Source organism: Trifolium pratense, linkage group LG3, assembly GCF_020283565.1.
Source record: "Trifolium pratense cultivar HEN17-A07 linkage group LG3, ARS_RC_1.1, whole genome shotgun sequence".
NCBI classification, from domain to species: domain Eukaryota; kingdom Viridiplantae; phylum Streptophyta; class Magnoliopsida; order Fabales; family Fabaceae; genus Trifolium; species Trifolium pratense.
The window spans coordinates 41514603-41533261 of record NC_060061.1 but is presented as its reverse complement, the minus strand read 5'-3'; the positions used below and the strand labels follow the sequence as shown (position 1 = coordinate 41533261).

The following is an 18659-nucleotide window of genomic DNA, read 5'->3' as shown; positions in this document are numbered from 1 at the left end:
AGATCCTTTTAAAAAGAAAATTCTTCCATTTTTTTTCAATTTTCAAATCTCAACTTTTAATCAATTTTTGTTCATTTCATTTAAATATAAACACTATTCAATATTTATAATTCATTGGTCCATATATTCACATTTAAGAAAAGTTTCACATCAGTTGCTAAATGGCATGAATGTGTTTTCTTTTTTTTTGGTCAAGTAGCATAATGGCTAGAAAATTCACCTTAAAAGTGAATAAGTGGAGTGTTCTGGGTTCGAACCCGGGCTCCTGCAAATATATATAGTGTGATATCCCTACCAACTGAGTCAAGCTCACGGGGGATTGTTTTTTCATGAATGTGTGTTTATAAGTGAGGGTAATGTGTGTTTATAACCTTACAATCCGGTTTTATAGGGTTAGGTTAGACTCAATACTAAATCCTAAGATTGTATTAGAGCCTCCTACATGATTTGTTAGGCTGCCTGCTATCGGGTTCCCAACGGACCATCTACCATTTATATCTGTGCTTCAAGCCAAATAATATTTGGCGCAAAGGGTGTGTTAAGAAAGTCTCACATCGATTGAGATGGCCTGATGTGTATTTATAAGTGAGAGCAATCATCAGCTTACAAATCAATTTTATAGGATTGTGTTAAGCGTAATATCCAACTCTAAAAAACATTATTTCCTCAAACTTTTTCCCACTTAAAAAACATTTCTCTTCTTACCAATTGTATTGACTTAAAGTTAGGAACCAATAATGATGAATCAATCAAATTCTTTATTTTATAGAAAAAGAAGAATCAATATTCACTTCATTATTGTAAATTTTGGACTCTTATCTTTATCTTTTACTTTACATTCATTGATGTGATTCATTCTTTGTGCTCAAATTTAGCAAATGTAGGGTGTTGCTTCTGGCCTTATCAATTCATTCATTATCCTCAATCAAACGAGAGCAGAGAGTACATGTGGAACATTTTGACAGGAAGTGACACCTTGGTATAGCCAATATGGACCCCTTAGGACATGTCCTTTTTTGTTATTTTATTTGTGCTTAGCTTCAAAATAATAATTTAAAATAAAAACAAATTTGAAAGTTTATCCATCACATGTATAATAGGAATGGAATGGCATTAAAAACCAACAAACCTTGGTGCAAATAATGAAGGAGTTAGTTAGGACACATATAATTGCTTTGGTCAAAACAACTAAGGCATGGTAAGATAAAACAAACATATCCAAATAAACCACGTGTACTAATGTTAAAGGGGTCTTTATTATTTAATCTTATCTTCTTTGTACAAAATCCCATTAAAATATTCTATGCTTTCTTGGAAAATTGTTGATTTTTTTTTTTTAAGGAGAAAATTATTGATCATGTGAATCACAAATATAGGAAAAAATATTCAAGTCATGAATTAACTCTTAATTACAACAACCTTTTGAGTCTTCTTTTAATAGTCCAAAATGTCGAGACTTAGATGTAAGTGTTGGCACATCAAAGCATCAAGCAAAAGAAGATGTCATTTGTCTATTTCAAATATGAAGGTACTAGGAAGAAATACCAACAAAATGGAATCATTATACATTATAATCTGTTAGAATAAAGCATAAATACTGATTTAATTACTGAGAATTTAGATCGTAGAAAATGGTGAAGGAATCAACTTGCAAAACTTTAATTAAATACAGTGACTTCAATTTATAGTTTTTTTTTTTACAATAACTTCAATTTAATTATAGTTATGCTAAGAAGAATTTGTCAATAATGGGGGGGAGGGGGTAAAATATCCTCTCTTTTTTCTTTTTCTTTTTTGTCTAGCCATTCTTTTCTATTTTATATGTAAGATGTACGAAATGAAACTTATTTAGTATTAATTTTTCTTATAGAAAAAATGACACATAAAAATAGAGGAGTTAAGGTTTGAACTCCAATCACAGACGTCTAACTTAATAATTTCGACAATTTTAGTTGATGAGTTAAAATTTGTGTGGTAATATTTTTTATTTTATTTTTTAGTCAAGTAAGTGATTAGAAATTTCACCTTAAAAATGGATAAGTGGCTTAATCATTTTTCTTTTATTATATAAAGCCATTAAAGGTTATGTGGCCTAGTCATTTAAGAACTAAGGAATTTGAGCTTTTTAAGGAAGTGATTTTCATCCGTCAAAAAGTAATAGTTGTGGGTTTAATTTTTTGATTTTTCGATAAAGATTAGTAAACAGCGTAAAAATCTCATATTATATTATGATAACCAGAAAAATAATTATGTGGCGTAGGAAGACGCATTCGGGGGAGTCGTTGCCCATTATATGAATTTATTAAAAATATATTACATATCACATTGTGCATAACTAAATTAAATAAACAAAATAAATGACGTAGCTATGCTATGGTACCATAAAATACTAAAATAATGTGAAATGATGTTACATGTTTTCGTTTGTTTGGTAACCTCCAACAATCCCAATCACCGTCATGCATTCATCACTTATAAAAAAAACACAAGCTAAGATAAGATGAAAAATGCCCTAAAATGTTCAAGAAAAAAATGCCTTAGAAAAATGGATAAAAAATTACCTAAAATAAAAGCGTGCGGCGACACGAAAGGGAACTTGGAAATTTCACTGTCTTTGGACAATGACTTTGGAATTATTATTGAATCAATAGTGGATAATCATGCTTGGAATTATGGTTTATATAATCCAATAACGTGTGGTGTTTTTTGTCCAAATTCAACTTTGTGACATTTCACATTTGGTCGTATTTTATTGATTTATTAACTCTTGTATATGTGAAATATTGTTTGCCTTCTACGGGTTGGATATTTGGATAAGGGTTAAACATAATTAAGAAATAAAGTTATTTTTGTTAAAAAAGATGATAAATTTTATTTTTGCAAGTGAATATTAATGACTCTGGCAGCTAAATCCGTCTGAAGGTTATTCTGTCAAAGGTGTTTATCATTTGTCAACAAAGGAGGATCAAGTGGTCATGCCGAAACAAAATGAAGTGATTTGGAATAATTTACTTCCACTAAAAGCGTCTATTTTTACATGGCGACTATTTCAAAATAAACTAGCAACCAAAGATAATATGGTGACGAGGTGTAACCCACTTGGATTCTCTACTTTGCTGAAGAGGGTGTGGGTCAAATTAGGGGTGTACGTGGGCCGGATTGGGTTGGGTTTGGCCAAAACCAAAATCAAAACCACATATGGTACTCCGGGTTGGGTTTAGTAAAATAACCACCCGTTATAACATTAGGCCGGGTTGGGTAAATCCACTAATTTCCGGGTTGGATTGGGTTGGGTTGTGGGTTACCCAAATTATTTTTCTATTTTTTTATATTAAATATCTAAATGTTGAATCATCATATTTTTCATAAAAAATAACTCAATCAATGTATTTTCTTGAAAAATAGGCTAACTTTTTTTCACTATAAAAAATAATCACCCATTTTTGTGTGTAAATCTACTAATTTACGGGTTGGATAGCGTGTTATCCAAATGATGTTTTTGCATTTTTTAATATCAAATGACTAAACCATGAATCACTATATTTGTTTATGAAAATTATTCAATTTTTTTAAATTTTAAAAAAATAATGCGAAAAATTATCATATTTGTTCATAAAAATTATTCAATCTTTTTTATTTTTGTAAAAAATAGTATAACTCATTTTCAATATAAAAATATTTAATAATCAAATGAAAAAAAATTTAGTATTATCATAAAAAAATTTCAAGAAACATAACACTAGTGGGTTAGTGTGTTTTTTGGGTTGGGTCCGGTTTTACCCGAAACCCGATTTTTTTAATGGGTTTTTCATTTTTGAAATCCATATCCACCCACTTACCCGACCCAACCCACTTTTTTGAATTGGGTTGGGTTGGTTTGACCGGGTCGACCGGATTTGCCCAACCCATGTACACCCCTAGGTCAAATGAAACAGCTAGTTATTTATTTTTTGAATGTGATTTTTTCTATTGATGTTCGTTTTCATGCTTTTCAATTTGGTAGTAGTTATTTGTTTAAAAAGGAGACACACAAGTGTTTGATGGCAATTTGGACGACGTGTTGTTGGCTTCTTTAGCAAGAAAGGAATAATAATTTTTTTCTCTCGGAAGGCTTTATGCCTTTATCGATTCAGCCTATTCTTGATAAAATTAAGATTCTCGTTTGGTGGTGGTTGAAGACTAAGAAAAAAGACTTCGTATATGATTTACATTTGTGGTGGTTCAATCCTTTATTCTGTTTAGGGATTATATCTACTTGAGTCTTTTGATTTTCTGTAATTTCTCTTGAAGGGGAGATGTGATTGTGTATCTTCTTCACATTCTTGTATTTTTTCCTAATTAGGTACATCTTGTACTTAATTGAGATTATTTTCGTTAATATATTATTTGGCTTCTTAAAAAAAGAAGAGAGAATTGAGAGAAATAATAATATATAACAACGTTAGCTGAGGTCTAATTTATTCTTCAAAAATCACTATAAAAAAATTATTCTTCCAAAGTCAATTTATACGGTGAAAATCTAATAGCATATGGCTTAATGGATTTTTGAAATAAAATTTTATATGTTTGGAGATAAAATTTTATATGTTTATTGTTAATTTTTTTTTTGACTAAGTTTATTGTTAACTTATTAATTACTTATTTCTGTTAAGTTTTTTTAATTAATATATATTCTCCAAAAATAAGCAGTACTATTTTTTTTTACAGTAATAATCACTATTTCTTTTTTGGTCAATTAGTCTAATGGCTAGAAATTCTACCTGCAAGGTGCATAAGTGGGATGATCGGGGTTCGAACCTCGGCTTCCTGAATATATAATGTATTGTCCCTGTCAACTGAACTAAACTCACGAGACATCATAAACACTATTTAATTCCTTGATAATTTGAAGCACTTTTCCTGAAAACCTTTTTTTGTCAAATTAAAAGAAAAGGCCCCATCTTAGGAAGTTAATGTAGTCAATTGTGCTTCCGCTTCCATGTTTCTTTTTCACCACTCTAGCTCGCAAAAAAAAAAAAAAAAAATCGGTTTCTAGAAATCGAAGTCTTTTTTAGTGTAAATTTTACCCTAAAAAAAACTTCGGATTTTAGAAACCGATTTTTTTTACGTACTAGAGGGGTGAAAAAGAAATATGGGGGACCTAATGAGAAGCCATCACAGTCCAATCTATTCATCAAAATTTTGGCCACGGTTATTTTTAAGAAAGAATAGGCCCATTAGCATTTTATTTTGTAGTAGACAAAACGACAAATAACACTTAAATTAATACACACAAATACGAGGTTTTGAGTTCAAACTCAGGTGATTGTTATAACAAGTGATTGTCCTAACATAGCATAGTTCTAACCAAGTGATTGGTATAAAATTATAGACGCTTGGCCTAATAATATTGGTATTTATCAATTCAATTATGTAATCAAGTGATTGTCTTAACATAGCATAATTCCGGTGAGTTTAATTCACTTGATAAAAATATTATTTTATATATAGGGACGAATTTAAAGGGGGGAGGCAAAGCCCCCACCCACTCATATATGTATATAACATATATTATTAAGTCACCATTATCTTTTTTTGTCAAAAAAAAGTCACAATTATCTTTTTATATAATTTAATTTAGTATTATACATACATAAATTAATATTATAATATAATAAAAAAACACACATAAAAGAAATAAATAGTACATGTATATATATGGGGAGAGTAAACAATGATTTGTTCCTTAAATATATAAGATGTTGTCGATACACTATTGAAATTACAAAAATATTTTTAAATATGTCTATTATTAGTAATTTTTTGGACAGATTAGCTAACATAAAGCATATTTGAGGATCAAACTAACAAAAGAAAAATACATTTGAGAATCAAAATGACTAACAAAAAACATGTTTAAGAATCAAAATAATTGTTCTTATTACAAAAAACATGTTCTTATTTAAGAATAAAAAACATGTTTTAGCCTATTATAAATATACTAATATAATTACAAATAAATTAGTTTTTTGACCCCTCCACGTGGCAAAAGTTATGGTGCATAAGGATAGGCGCCGATCCCCTGCGCGCACCTGCATCGTTACTTCCACGCGCCATTCCGTTTTAGCCTTTGATCCTTGATCAAGTGGCCTTAGTGCTTCCACCCTTCTGATCATGCATGAGCCGTCAGATTAATCAAACAGCCCAGATCATTCCCCTGTTTGTTTTGTTTGTTGCTGCGCCCTGTGCCTTCTTATGGGTCGGGCCTGTATTCTTTCCTGCTACCTGCACCTCTCCTGCTTACTTTCTGCACCCCTGTAATGTTAATTTTTTTTTTATCTAATTTATTTAATTTGTATAATTTAAACCAAAAAATCAAAAAAAATGATAAAAACCTAAAAAATATATTGTAATTAAATAATTTGGATTTAAAAGGGGACTGGTGGGTTTACATCCGCTCATCCCTAGAATGACCGAACGATTGTCGTGCACTTTATCTTCCGGTTGTTTGTCTTCTGCAAATAAAATTAATAAATAAAATTGGAGTAAAAAGGGGACCAGCGGGTTTACAACCGCTCACCCCTCGAATGATCGAATGCTAAGCTAGACAAACTAATATTAATCCTATTTTGTATTTTTGGAATCTCATCATATTTGGTATGTTAAATGGTTTTAAGATGTTATACACTGAAATCATTAGTATTGTTAAATGGTTTTATATAATCATTAGTATTGTTAAACCATTAATATTGACTATGAGGGTAAAATAGATTTTTAAAATCCTTAATATTGGTTAAATGGTCTCAAGATGTTATACACTGAAATCATTATTATTGTTAGATGGTTTTAAATAATGATTATTACTGAAACCATAAATATTGTTTAATGGTTTTGATAGTCTTATATGTGAAACCAAAATAATTGTCTAATTAATGGTTTTCTTTCTTCCGTTGTAAAATGGGTTTTTGCCTTTGTCTAGCTTTTTTCAAAATCACTTTGAAACCAAAATAATTGTGTAATGGTTTCTAATAAAATAAAAGAACAATGAAATTATTATTAAGAATTGATATACTATTAAGAAACCATTTTTAATCACTAATCTCGAACTTGGCGATGAATGATGTTTCTCGTGATGTTGTGGTGTGGCCGGCGATGGTTATGAACTCTGTGATGGCGATGAATGATAATTTTGTTGACGGTGATGATGATTTAAAAATGATAACCGTTAGTTGCAATTAGTTTGAAGATGGGCTTGGGGGTATGACGAAATGGGCTGGGGTGTACGAAGCAATTATGTTGGGGAGTGTATGACGAAATGGGCCGAGGTGTACGAAGCAATTATGTTGGGGAGTGTATGACGAAATGAGCTGGGGTGTACGAAGTAATTATGTTGGGGGTGTATGACGAAATGGACTGGGGTGTACGAAGCAATTATGTTGTGGACTTGGGTGTAGGAAGCAAATGGGCTGGGGTGTAGGAAGCAAGCTTATGCATGGTGCATAAGCCATGGTGCATAAGTTTGGCTTATGCACCATAACTAGACCCGTCCACGTATCTTAAAAAACACAGCAAAAAAAAAGAAAGTTAGTTTCTGAAAGTTGGGTTTTGAATAGTTATTAGAAAATTTGAAGTTGGTGATGGTGATTTTCTTTTTTAGAAGAAGTGATGATAATTTTTATGAATTAGTATTTAGAAGTTTTTTTGGGGGGAGTAAGAGTGCAGTTTGTCAAATGATGGGTGCGGATAACGACTAACACTAAATAGTAAATATAGTGGGAATTAGCAGCTGTGCTGGGTCCGTAATTGGGCTTTGAGTAGCCCGGTATATTTTAGAATATTTCTCTTCCCACCTCCGATGTTTCTTTTCTACCCCTCGGATTTTCATTTTTGCCCTACATACATATTTTGGAACGCGTTTTCCAAAATTTTTTTGCCTTGAAAAAAAACATTGGAATGTGTTTTTTGAATTTTTTCCGAATTTGAACTAGAAAAACTTCAAAAAACGCATTCCGAAATTTTTATAGAAGGACAAAAATGGAGAAACGGGGAGTTGAAAAGAACCACGGGGGGTGGGAAGAGAAAACTTCTCATGTCAGGATTCCAGTCCATTTTTTAAAAAATTGAAGAGTTTTATTTGAAGAGAGATAGATATAAAGATATTTGAATTATTTTAAACAATATTAAATGATGGTGGAATTCGGGTTAAGATCCTATTGATTAGTATTATATATTTTTTGTGTCCGTCTCTTTTTAAACTGAAGCTCTATATTTCTGAGGATCCTAACTCATATTTTTTTAGGCGTGAAACACACACTCCTCCCCCCGTAATTCTCGTGACCTTCATCCATTTCTTTTCTTTTGACACTTATACATTTTCGGATTCTATAATTCGATGCTCCCTACATATATTGCAAACCCATTTTCTTCCACCTAACTACTTCATTTTCATTTTCAAAACCTCTTAAAAAATCCAAAATTCAAAAATCCTAACAATTAACCTACAATTCTCCATTTACATATAACTAATCTACCGCATTTTATTACATATCGGGTTAGATATGCTTAAAGTTATTCGGGTATTTATAACTTTATACAATTTGAGATTTATTACTTATTCATTTTAAGAGTGAAATTCTGACTATTATACTATTTAATAAAAAGATGATCAAATCTCTCATTTTTGTTGATGATCTTCTCCTTTTTGTAGAGACTTCATTTGAAAAGGCTCATTGTGTTTTGCATTGTCTTGATACTTTTTGTCAAGCTTCTAGGCAGAAGATAAATAGACAAAAACCCATTGCATTTTTCCAAAAATGTTGATACTCAGCTTCGCGAGGAGATTTTACAACATACAGGTTTTACTCAAGCTAATAGCTTAGGCAGGTACCTTGGAGCTAACCTTGCTCCAGGAAGGAGTTTGAAGAGGCCACTTTAAACATATCGTTAACAAAATTCAAAGTTGAGTGTTTGGAAACAATAATTTTAAGTTTGGCAGGTAGAATCACTCTCTCTAAGTCTGTCCTCGGCACGATTCCCTACTATCATATGCAGTATGCTACGATCCCCAAGACCATCTGTGAGGAGGTTGATAAAATTCAACGTGATTTTGTGTGGGGAGATTCTGATCAGGGTACGAAAATTCGTCTTGTTAGTTGGCAAGTTTGTTGCCTACCTAAAAATCATGGGGGTCATGGTATTCGGCAAGTTCAACATATGAATGAAGCTTTTTTGATGAAGATGCTTTGAAACTTAATCAAAAACACGGACGACCTTTGGTGTAAAGTCCTCTATAGCAAATATGGGCATAATAAATGACCTTATTGCTGGCATTAATGTACAGTCATATGATTCTCCCATTAGGAAAGCCTTAGTAGGTATTTGGAATGATTTTCATTGTCATGTGGTGTAGCAAATCGGGGACAGTCATAGTACTAATTTTTGGCTGGATAAATGGTCTCCTAATAAAGGAGCACTAATATCAATAGCCAATCAGGACTACATAATTACTACTCTTTCAGTTAGTGATGCTTTGACTACTTCAGGAGATTGGGACCATGATTTCCTTATGAACAATTCGCCAGCTTATAATGTTAGTCATATTCTTGCTCTTCCAGCTCCTACAGATGTTGATGGTCTTGATATTATTGGGTGGGAAGGAACAATTACCTAGGAATTCACAGTTCAAAGTGTTTATTCTTTGCAGCATCAGAATTGAAATTCTAGTATAGAGAAACCAAATGTTGTACAGGATGTCGAGACACCTGGTCTGTCATGAACAATACGAAAAAACATAATCATTAAAAAACAAATACTGAAAGACGCACAGTAGACAAGTGTTGTCCACGATGTTCAGACACCTATCGTAACACTTGACTAACAGAAAGAACAATGAAAATAGTAAACAACAGCAAAGTAAATAACACACCAGAATTGTTAACCCAGTTCAGCAAAACAGCCTACTCTAGGGGCATACCAAGCCAGGGATAAAGTCCACTAAATAGTATTAATTCGAAGACCACACAGCAAACACTTCAATTTACGATCTTCTCACTTAATCACTACCCGTGCTATACTTTCTACCTAAGACTTACCTAGGTATAAGGCCCTTCTCAACTCCCTCATCAATCACAGACAGTGATTGGACCAATAGAACAATTCTGAACAAACAGGAAGACACACTTCCTTGACCAATACCTACCCAACACCCTTGACTAAGTACACAACTAGGAGTTGCTTATAAGCTTTCTCCAAGGTACAATATTCAACTCATTACCCACAGGTTTATGAGTGAGGACACAGTGAACATCTCACAACCCGAGTGGTTCACTTACACCAACTCTCCTTGAGAGTGGCTACAAGACACAAAACTCTAAAAGACTACATCTTTGACGAATAATGGCTTCGGTTGATGTTAATAAAATAGGGTTTAGCGACACCCTTTATATAGCAGAACCTTTGTGGGCTTTGAATCAATAAACTTCTGCTCCAAGAAAACCTTCAGAGGTTATATTATAAAATTAAATCTTTTGATTCCTTATTATTTTATAATAGTCTTGAGGACCAAGTAACACAGTAAACCGCCTCTTGGAGATTAATAAACCACGTGTGTCTTGGCGCACAAGCTAGGGTAGAATAATTCTTCAAGCTAATCTTCGAAAGATTGCCTACAAAAATAACCCGCTTGCTGGCGCGAGATAACCTGTCATGGGATGTTGTTCCACATGCTAACGCATTTGTCTCAACACTTGGCTAAAAGATGTTTTTGCAAAATGTAGCCAACATACAAAAACCCAACAAGAATTGTCCGACAGTTGTTGGTAACTGGAAGATTCTTTGGAAGTGGCGCGGCCCACATCGCATTCAAACCATTATTTGGTTGGTTGCACATGGGAGTATCCTTACTAATTTTCGAAGAAGTAGATAGGGTGGTAGGATGTCGCCTACTTGTTCGTTGTGAAAATGGGGATGAAACAGTGCTTCATGTGTTGCGTGATTGTATCCAGGCAACTCAAGTATGGCTCTATATTGTTCCTTCTGAGTTTATAACTAATCTTTTTCTTCATTTGATGGTAGGGATTGTGTTTTCAATAACCTCAACAGGAAAGGGACTGGCATAAACACTTATAGATGACAAATCACCTTTATGACAATGTGCTGGTATTTGTGGAAATGGAGGAATAAGTCTATATTTGAAGTTGATTTCCAAATGCTAAATAATCCAACTTTACTGATCCAAAAAGATATTGAAGACAACAACCTGAAGCCTCTTTATAGAAGTTATCAATTGAAGGATACTATCTAGCTAGGATGGAAACGACCACAAGAGAATTGGATCAAGCTCAATAATGAAGGTGCCTATAAAGATATGAGAAAAATTGCTGGTTATGATGGTCTTTTTCGTGATTCCGACGACAGATGGATTATATTAAGAAGATTGGAGCTTGTGATGTCTTACATGCTAATAAGTGGGGGCTATATTTGGGCTTAGACATGGCCTGAAGGGATCATTTTTTTCAACTTATAGTGGAAAGTGACTCAAAGATTGTGATTGACATGATGCATGATAATTACAAGTTTAATGAGAGTGTCCCTATTCTAGTTCACCGTATCTGGAAGCTTCTAAAGTTGAGGTGGCATGTACAAATCAACCATACTTTGCAAGAAAGAAATAGACGTGTTGATTGGCTTTCAAACTTTGGCATTTCTATGGTTCATTTGAATGCTTTTGTTTTGGAAAATCCTCCTAGAGAGCTTTAAATTTTTTTTTTTATGATGTTTCCAGGACTTGCATGCCCAGAAATGTTTTCGGGCTTTTTCCCTCTCATGTACAAAAAAAAAATGATTAATCAAATTAATGGTTAACAAAAAAATAACACCAAATGATTATATGTCAAAAAAAAGGAAATAATAACCGATCAGTTTATCATTTCAATTCTAAAAATTTGTGGTTTAATGGAAGTAAATGACTCAGAGGAATAAGAAGATCATACAAGGGTTATTAGTCCTATAAAATTGACTAATTTTGGTTTTTAGTTTCTGTAAAAAAAATTCTCACGTTTCGCCTTGTAAAATTTAAACTCATAGGTTTTAGTCTCTCAGTCTCATGAGATCTGTCAACAAATTAAATTGCCATGTGGCTTTGGTTAAGTGACTTAGCTTATGCAAATAAATAAGGTTTTATATAAGATTTTTAGTAGTTTATAAGACAGTAGCTTATAAAATACAATTTTTTGTCATTGAAAATTTATGAATTAACACAAAAATTTATTTATTTACAAATTTATTTTTATAAATTTAAAAATAAGTCAAATTCAAACTCCGATCCTAAATATAAAGAGGATATACTTTTTAGATTTATTGAAAATCTAATGTATTTAGTCTATATATTATAAGCTAGATAGAAAAGTAGATGTTCTCTTATATTTATGATCGGAGGGAGTAGATCCTAAATGATACTTCCTCCTGTCCTTAATATAAGAGAGATTTTACTTTTTAAATTCTCAATGAATCTAATATATCTAGTTTATTTATATACTAAATATATTAGATTCTTAATGAATCTAAAAAATAAAATCTATCCTATAATTAAGGACCAGATGGATTATTATGGGTAGCTTTTAAAGAATCCAAGAGCACATGAAGATTGGAGAATATTACTACTATTAAGATACCGGCGGAAACTGCAAACCAGATTGTTTGACTTTTTATTTTTGGAAAAACTATTTGACTTTCTCTTTATGGAAAAAATTATTTGACCTTCTCTTAACTAATCGCCTGCCTATGATTTGTTCTTTTTTCTTTCTTTTAAACATCAAATAGACTACCTTTCAGGATTTAATAAGCACTTCTCTATACTTTCAAGGTTTACAGTATCTTTATTCCATAATAATAATAATAATAATACATGATTATTAAATTTTATTAGTATCTGATTTTTAGAAGGAGAAGGTTTACATGTGTCATAAAAATACATGTTAACAAGATAAATGTGGAAAATATTTATTTAACACTTGCTGTATTCAATTCTCTAAACATTAAATTTTTTATATAATTAAATGTTATATTTTTATTTTTAGGATTCAATGAGACTTAATCAAGGTAGCTTAAAAATAATTTTTTTAAGCTAATTAACTCAAACCATAAATAATCATAAAATGAAAAAACTCAAATCATAAATATTTTCTAAAATAATTAATGACACGTAGCAAAAGGTGGAAAATTTTGAAATAATTTATCTCCACTCGTAGAGAGCATGGTATACATTGAAATCATTTATCATACACGAATAATGCTAGCAACACACTCTTTAACAAACACACTCTCTTTTATTGGTTGAAATTCACATGGGTCCCATAAAAAAATATGGACCCATATAATTTTTATGGGACTCATATAAATTTTAACCAATAAAAGAAAGTGTGTTAGAATGTGTTTGTTAAATAGTGTGTTGCTAGCACTCCTCATCATACACATACCATGATACTATTAAGTGGGGAAAAATTGAAATATTTACATTAAAATCATGCATTTGGTCAAATTTTGGTGGAAGGATTTATCTTTTAGCTTCTTCTTCTTTTTTTTTTTTTTTTGACTTACTTGTTTACAAAGTTCATCATATCACTCATTAATAAATAAATATAGACTTAAAATGATTTAATAATACATCTTTGCTGGAAACTTGTGAAATATAACAACAATACTAAAAACACAACATGAGTATCCTTTTAGCCAAAACATCATATAGTAACACAATTAAATCATTGACTTATTCTAAATTCTAATGATGTCACTGCAACCAAAAATCTAGAATTAATAATGCTAGTTACGTTAGAAAATGTCTACATCAAGAGGCAGCAAATTAGATGATGAAATTAAGTTGACCTTGGCAACGATCACCAACTCCAAATGACGGTTGCTAGCTACTCCTAAAACCAAATAGTTTCTTGCCAAAAAGGAAGAGTAGTGATTAAGTCAAATTTCTAATTGAAATATTCTCCTTCAATACACACATTCAACATAATTTTTTTTTATATTTCTATATATTAATTAATTTCTACTAGAGATATCTTTTTTTAATTTTATAAATATATAACAATAACTAACTAGTAACACTTGTTTCAGTCAATGTTCAAAAGTTCCATGTTTTAATGCCGGTTTAACACTTGCAGTGTAATATACCATATTCATCACAATCATCTCGAAAAATTTGGAGAATATAGAGATTAATGGTCAGTAAGTCATGTTTAAAAATTCAAAGAGAATGCCGTTTCAAAAATAAAAAATAAAAACTCAAAGAGAATGTTATTGAAGAATAATTTTCTATATTTTATTTAGATAATTAATTTTCTAAAACTTTTTGACACATTCTTGCTTACTATAAATTTTACCATTCCTCGTAAAAATCAGATGGTCTAACTAATAGTTTTTTTTTTATATATATATAATAGTTTTTTTTTGAATGGCATGGTCAAACTGGTTGTCAAATGGGCTGGTCCGGCCCGGACCGGACCGGCCTAGCCAGACAATTAAAATGGGCCGGTATGACTCAATTATTTTTTGGCTATGTATTAACGAGCCCGACCCGACTCATATGGGCCATGTGGCTAATGGGGCAGCCAGGAGCCCGATTGGCTAGCCTGGCCCAACCCATTTTTCCTTTGGGCTACATGGGCTTGGGCTAAAAAGACTCGTTGTATTTGGGCTAGCTTTTAAAGTCCTGTTCGACAAAATCCGTGGGTTAATGGGTCGGCCCATCAACCCAACCCCTTTTTGACAGCTCTAATAGTAATACTATAGTTTTTATTAGTCACTTCAAAAATTGAGAGAAGACTGCCAAATCATAAATGAGAAAAACATAAATATTCAAAGCATATGTTTGGATACGCTTCCACCGTGCATTTATGAGGCATTTTACTGTGAAAACAAGAAGCTAAGGTTTGTAGAGTTTGAAAGATGTGCCTCAAGGCTCATTCCACCGTGGTTTCAAACATAGTAGAAATCGATAAAAATAAGTGAGACCTATAGTTACAATACTTAAAATCATAAAAGTAATCTAATTAAACGTATTCTTGATTGAAAAGTAGCGAAATGAAATTTCTATAAACTAGGGATCCAACTTTTGAAAATGTCTATATTGATCCCTTCCATAAAATTAGAAAATCATATGCATGTAGTTTTTTGCCAATCAAAGAAAAAGGTCTAACATTCAGAAATACTAACATATTCACATTTCATCCCTTAACTTCATATAAATAGAAAATTTTATTCGTAAGGACTAAAATCATTTTTAAAATTTTTATAATTACAAGAAAAATATTTTAAATAAAGTAAAAAAATTATGACTAAGTTGATGAATATTAATTTTTATGAACTTTATAAAGTGCGTTAGTAATAAGATATTTGTTCTAAAACTCAGAATTATTAAGGAAGATAAATGATCTTACGATGATGGTGGCCAATGAAAAAAACATTCTATTAATGGAGACAATTGCTCGAAATCTAGGTGGAATATATTGTCCGTTGAGTTTTAAGTATGAATAATTAAGTCTTACATCGATCATGAATTATAATAAGAATGTTGAACTTATAAGAAAATTGATCCATAAATCTAATACAAAGTTTTTAGTAGAAATATGACGTCTCATTCTCTCATAGATAGCATATCTAAATTGAACGTATCGGGACTCCGACGATGGCCAAAGGTGAGGATACCTACAATTCAACACCAACTTTTGGAAATGTCACTAGATCAATTTCATAAAAACTGAAAATCTTATGCAGCATCTAGTTTTGCACAAAACAAAGAATGAGTCGAGTCGAGTCGAGTCCATCATGGTTGTATTTGTTGTGCTAATTCCAATCCAAAATTCTAGAAACCGGCCAAACAACTATGAACAATCATAATAGTACTACCACGTGGTTAATTTACCTTAAAACCTATCCACAATAACAGCCCCACAAATATCTGGTCAAACAACATTTTTAACATTAACCTTTGACTATCCTTAAACTAAAATCAATCTCTCTATTATTAACACTAACCTTTAATTAAACACCCTTTGACAAAATCATCAAAACCCAATTAAAGAATAAGATTAATTCAAGTTTGACCCACCGTCACAACTCACACATTCTCTGGATAGCATTTCTGCTCCCTTTAAATACCTTTCTCATTTTTTTTCATTCAAACCAAAAACATTAACAACACACAAAAAACACAAACATAGTTTCAAGCTTTCAAGAACAAAAGAAGAAAAACCAAAACCAAAACCAAGTTCCAACGTTTTACATTGCACCAAATCATGTCTTGCTCTGTTGCTGTTTCAAATTCTAATGTCTTCTCTCTTTCCTCTCCATGCCATTTTTCTCTCCCCTCACCGGTTTTGAAGAGACATAGGCCTGCTAAGCTTCATATACCTGTTGCTTCTCTCACTGTTGATGTCCTGACGCCAGTACCGGAGACGGTACCGGCGAAGGATGTTGTTGAGGATGAGGGAATTGGGTTTTCTGTGTATTGTAAGAAAGGAAGTAGAAAACATATGGAAGATCGTTACTCTGCTTCTGTTAATCTTCATGGAGAATCAAAACAGGTAAAAATTGGAATTTTTGTATTAATTTTGTTTAATTTTGATTATTTTGTATATTTAGGATATTGGGTTGTGAAAAAGTTACATGCTTTTGAAAATTTGAATGGTTCTACTAACTTCTAAGTTCTAACATATTTTTTTTGTGACAGGCTTTTTTTGGCATATTTGATGGGCATGGAGGTACAAAAGCATCAGAATTTGCAGCACATAACTTGGAAAATAATGTGTTAGAAGTGATTAAAAGTGATTATGAGAGTGATATTGAGGAAGCTGTGAAAAATGGCTACCTTAAAACAGATTCAGATTTCTTAAAAGAGGATCTTAATGGTGGCTCTTGCTGTGTAACAGCATTGGTTAAGAAGGGTAATCTTATTGTGTCTAATGCCGGCGATTGTCGTGCTGTCATTAGTAGAGGAGGTGTTGCTGAGGCATTAACATCTGATCATAAACCTTCAAGGATAGATGAAAAGGAAAGGATTGAAACTCAGGTAAGAATTGACTTATTTTTGAGCTTATCGTAAGCACTTGTAAGACTATCTTTAAGAGCTTATAGAAATATCGTATGAAATGTGTATAAGCTGTTTTCAGCTTATTTTCATAAACTCTCTAGGATTGCTTATGAAAATATCTTATGAAATTTGTTTTATAGGGCGGTTATGTTGATATGTGTCGCGGTGTTTGGAGAATCCAAGGATCTCTTGCTGTTTCAAGGAGCATTGGAGATAGACACATGAAACAATATGTGATAGCAGAACCTGAGACCAAAGTTGTTAAAATTGAATCTCATCATGACTTGTTAATCTTAGCTTCAGATGGATTATGGGAAAAGGTATAGGACTTTGATCAATTTCTACTATGTTAATGAAATTTTTCATGATATTTTGTTTGACTATAGTACTAATAACTGATTAAGTTTCTTTTTTGATCTTGTTTAGGTTAGTAATCAGGAAGCAGTAGATATTGCTCGTTCTTTTTGTGTAGGGAGCAATAGACAAGGACCTTTTAAGGCTTGTAAGAAACTTGTAGATTTATCTTCATCACGAGGCTCTATCGATGATATAAGTGTTATGATCATCGAATTGCAGAACTACATTTGAAGTCTCGTTGATACAAAAGAAACATGGTTAATTGAGAATTGGAAGCACCGGCTCAAACATGAATACCAGACATGTCACCAGACATGTGATCTTGACATGTGTTAGACACCAAACAATGTCGTGCCAATGACGTGCGTTCATTTGAAATGTGGGTGCTGCTACATATTCAGAATATTCAGAATATGGTTATGTTATGATCTTGACGTATATTGGACGTTGAACGCGCGTTCATATGAAATTAACAACAGTACCAAAATTATAATCTGTATATATCTAACTATTAGGATGTGTAAGGTAATTTTTTGAAGAATCATCTTGATATGTAATAGTAAACATTTTTTAGTACCAAAATAAAGATATTACATAGGTTTCAACCTAACACCTTATGTAAACTTTTTTTTAGGTGAAAGACCTTATGTAAACTATTTTATCATTTTAGATTTAGTACCATTCAATTCCTAGTGATCATCACTATTATCTCCTTGTCTTATCATAATTAAGTGTATACTTATTTATTTTTTTCTAAAAATTCATAAACTTTTTCGATCATATATATATTTGCAATTCATTCATATACTTTTTCGTTTTTTCTGGATTCTTGAGTGCCAAATTGAAAAGAAAAATTAAAACAGTACTTTTATTTGACACACACATATAGTACTACTTTGGTTTACGAACTGTTCATGAAAGTGAAATTGTGGGGATATATAATTGATATATTGCATATAGTTTGCCAGCTTCTGAGTGTGATTATTTATGAGTGATTACTTTTTCCACTATCATATATTGACTTAGTAAAGCCTCCAAATGTTTTCATTTTCCACTTAGGCAACTTAAAGCCTCCAAATGAAACAATGAGAATACTATATATGGAAAACTCTAACATGGAAATTTTTTCCAAGTGGTCAATTGTAGAGGAGTATTTAAAATTTCAGTGATAGTATAAGTTGTTCATTAAAATATAAGTTAATGGTTATTTTTATTTTTAAGATTAAAA

The 18659-nt window shown here is 31.8% G+C and overlaps 1 protein-coding gene across 1 annotated transcript; it reads left to right on the top strand.

Annotated features, from left to right (window-relative positions):
- Positions 1-16164: 16164 nt before the first annotated feature.
- On the top strand, positions 16165-18236 carry LOC123916212 (probable protein phosphatase 2C 25). The gene is made up of 4 exons (XM_045967611.1): positions 16165-16568; positions 16715-17053; positions 17215-17394; positions 17501-18236. The coding sequence occupies exons 1-4, from the start codon at positions 16281-16283 to the stop codon at positions 17660-17662; spliced, it is 969 nt and encodes a 322-aa protein (XP_045823567.1). The 5' UTR covers positions 16165-16280; the 3' UTR covers positions 17663-18236.
- Positions 18237-18659: the final 423 nt, after the last annotated feature.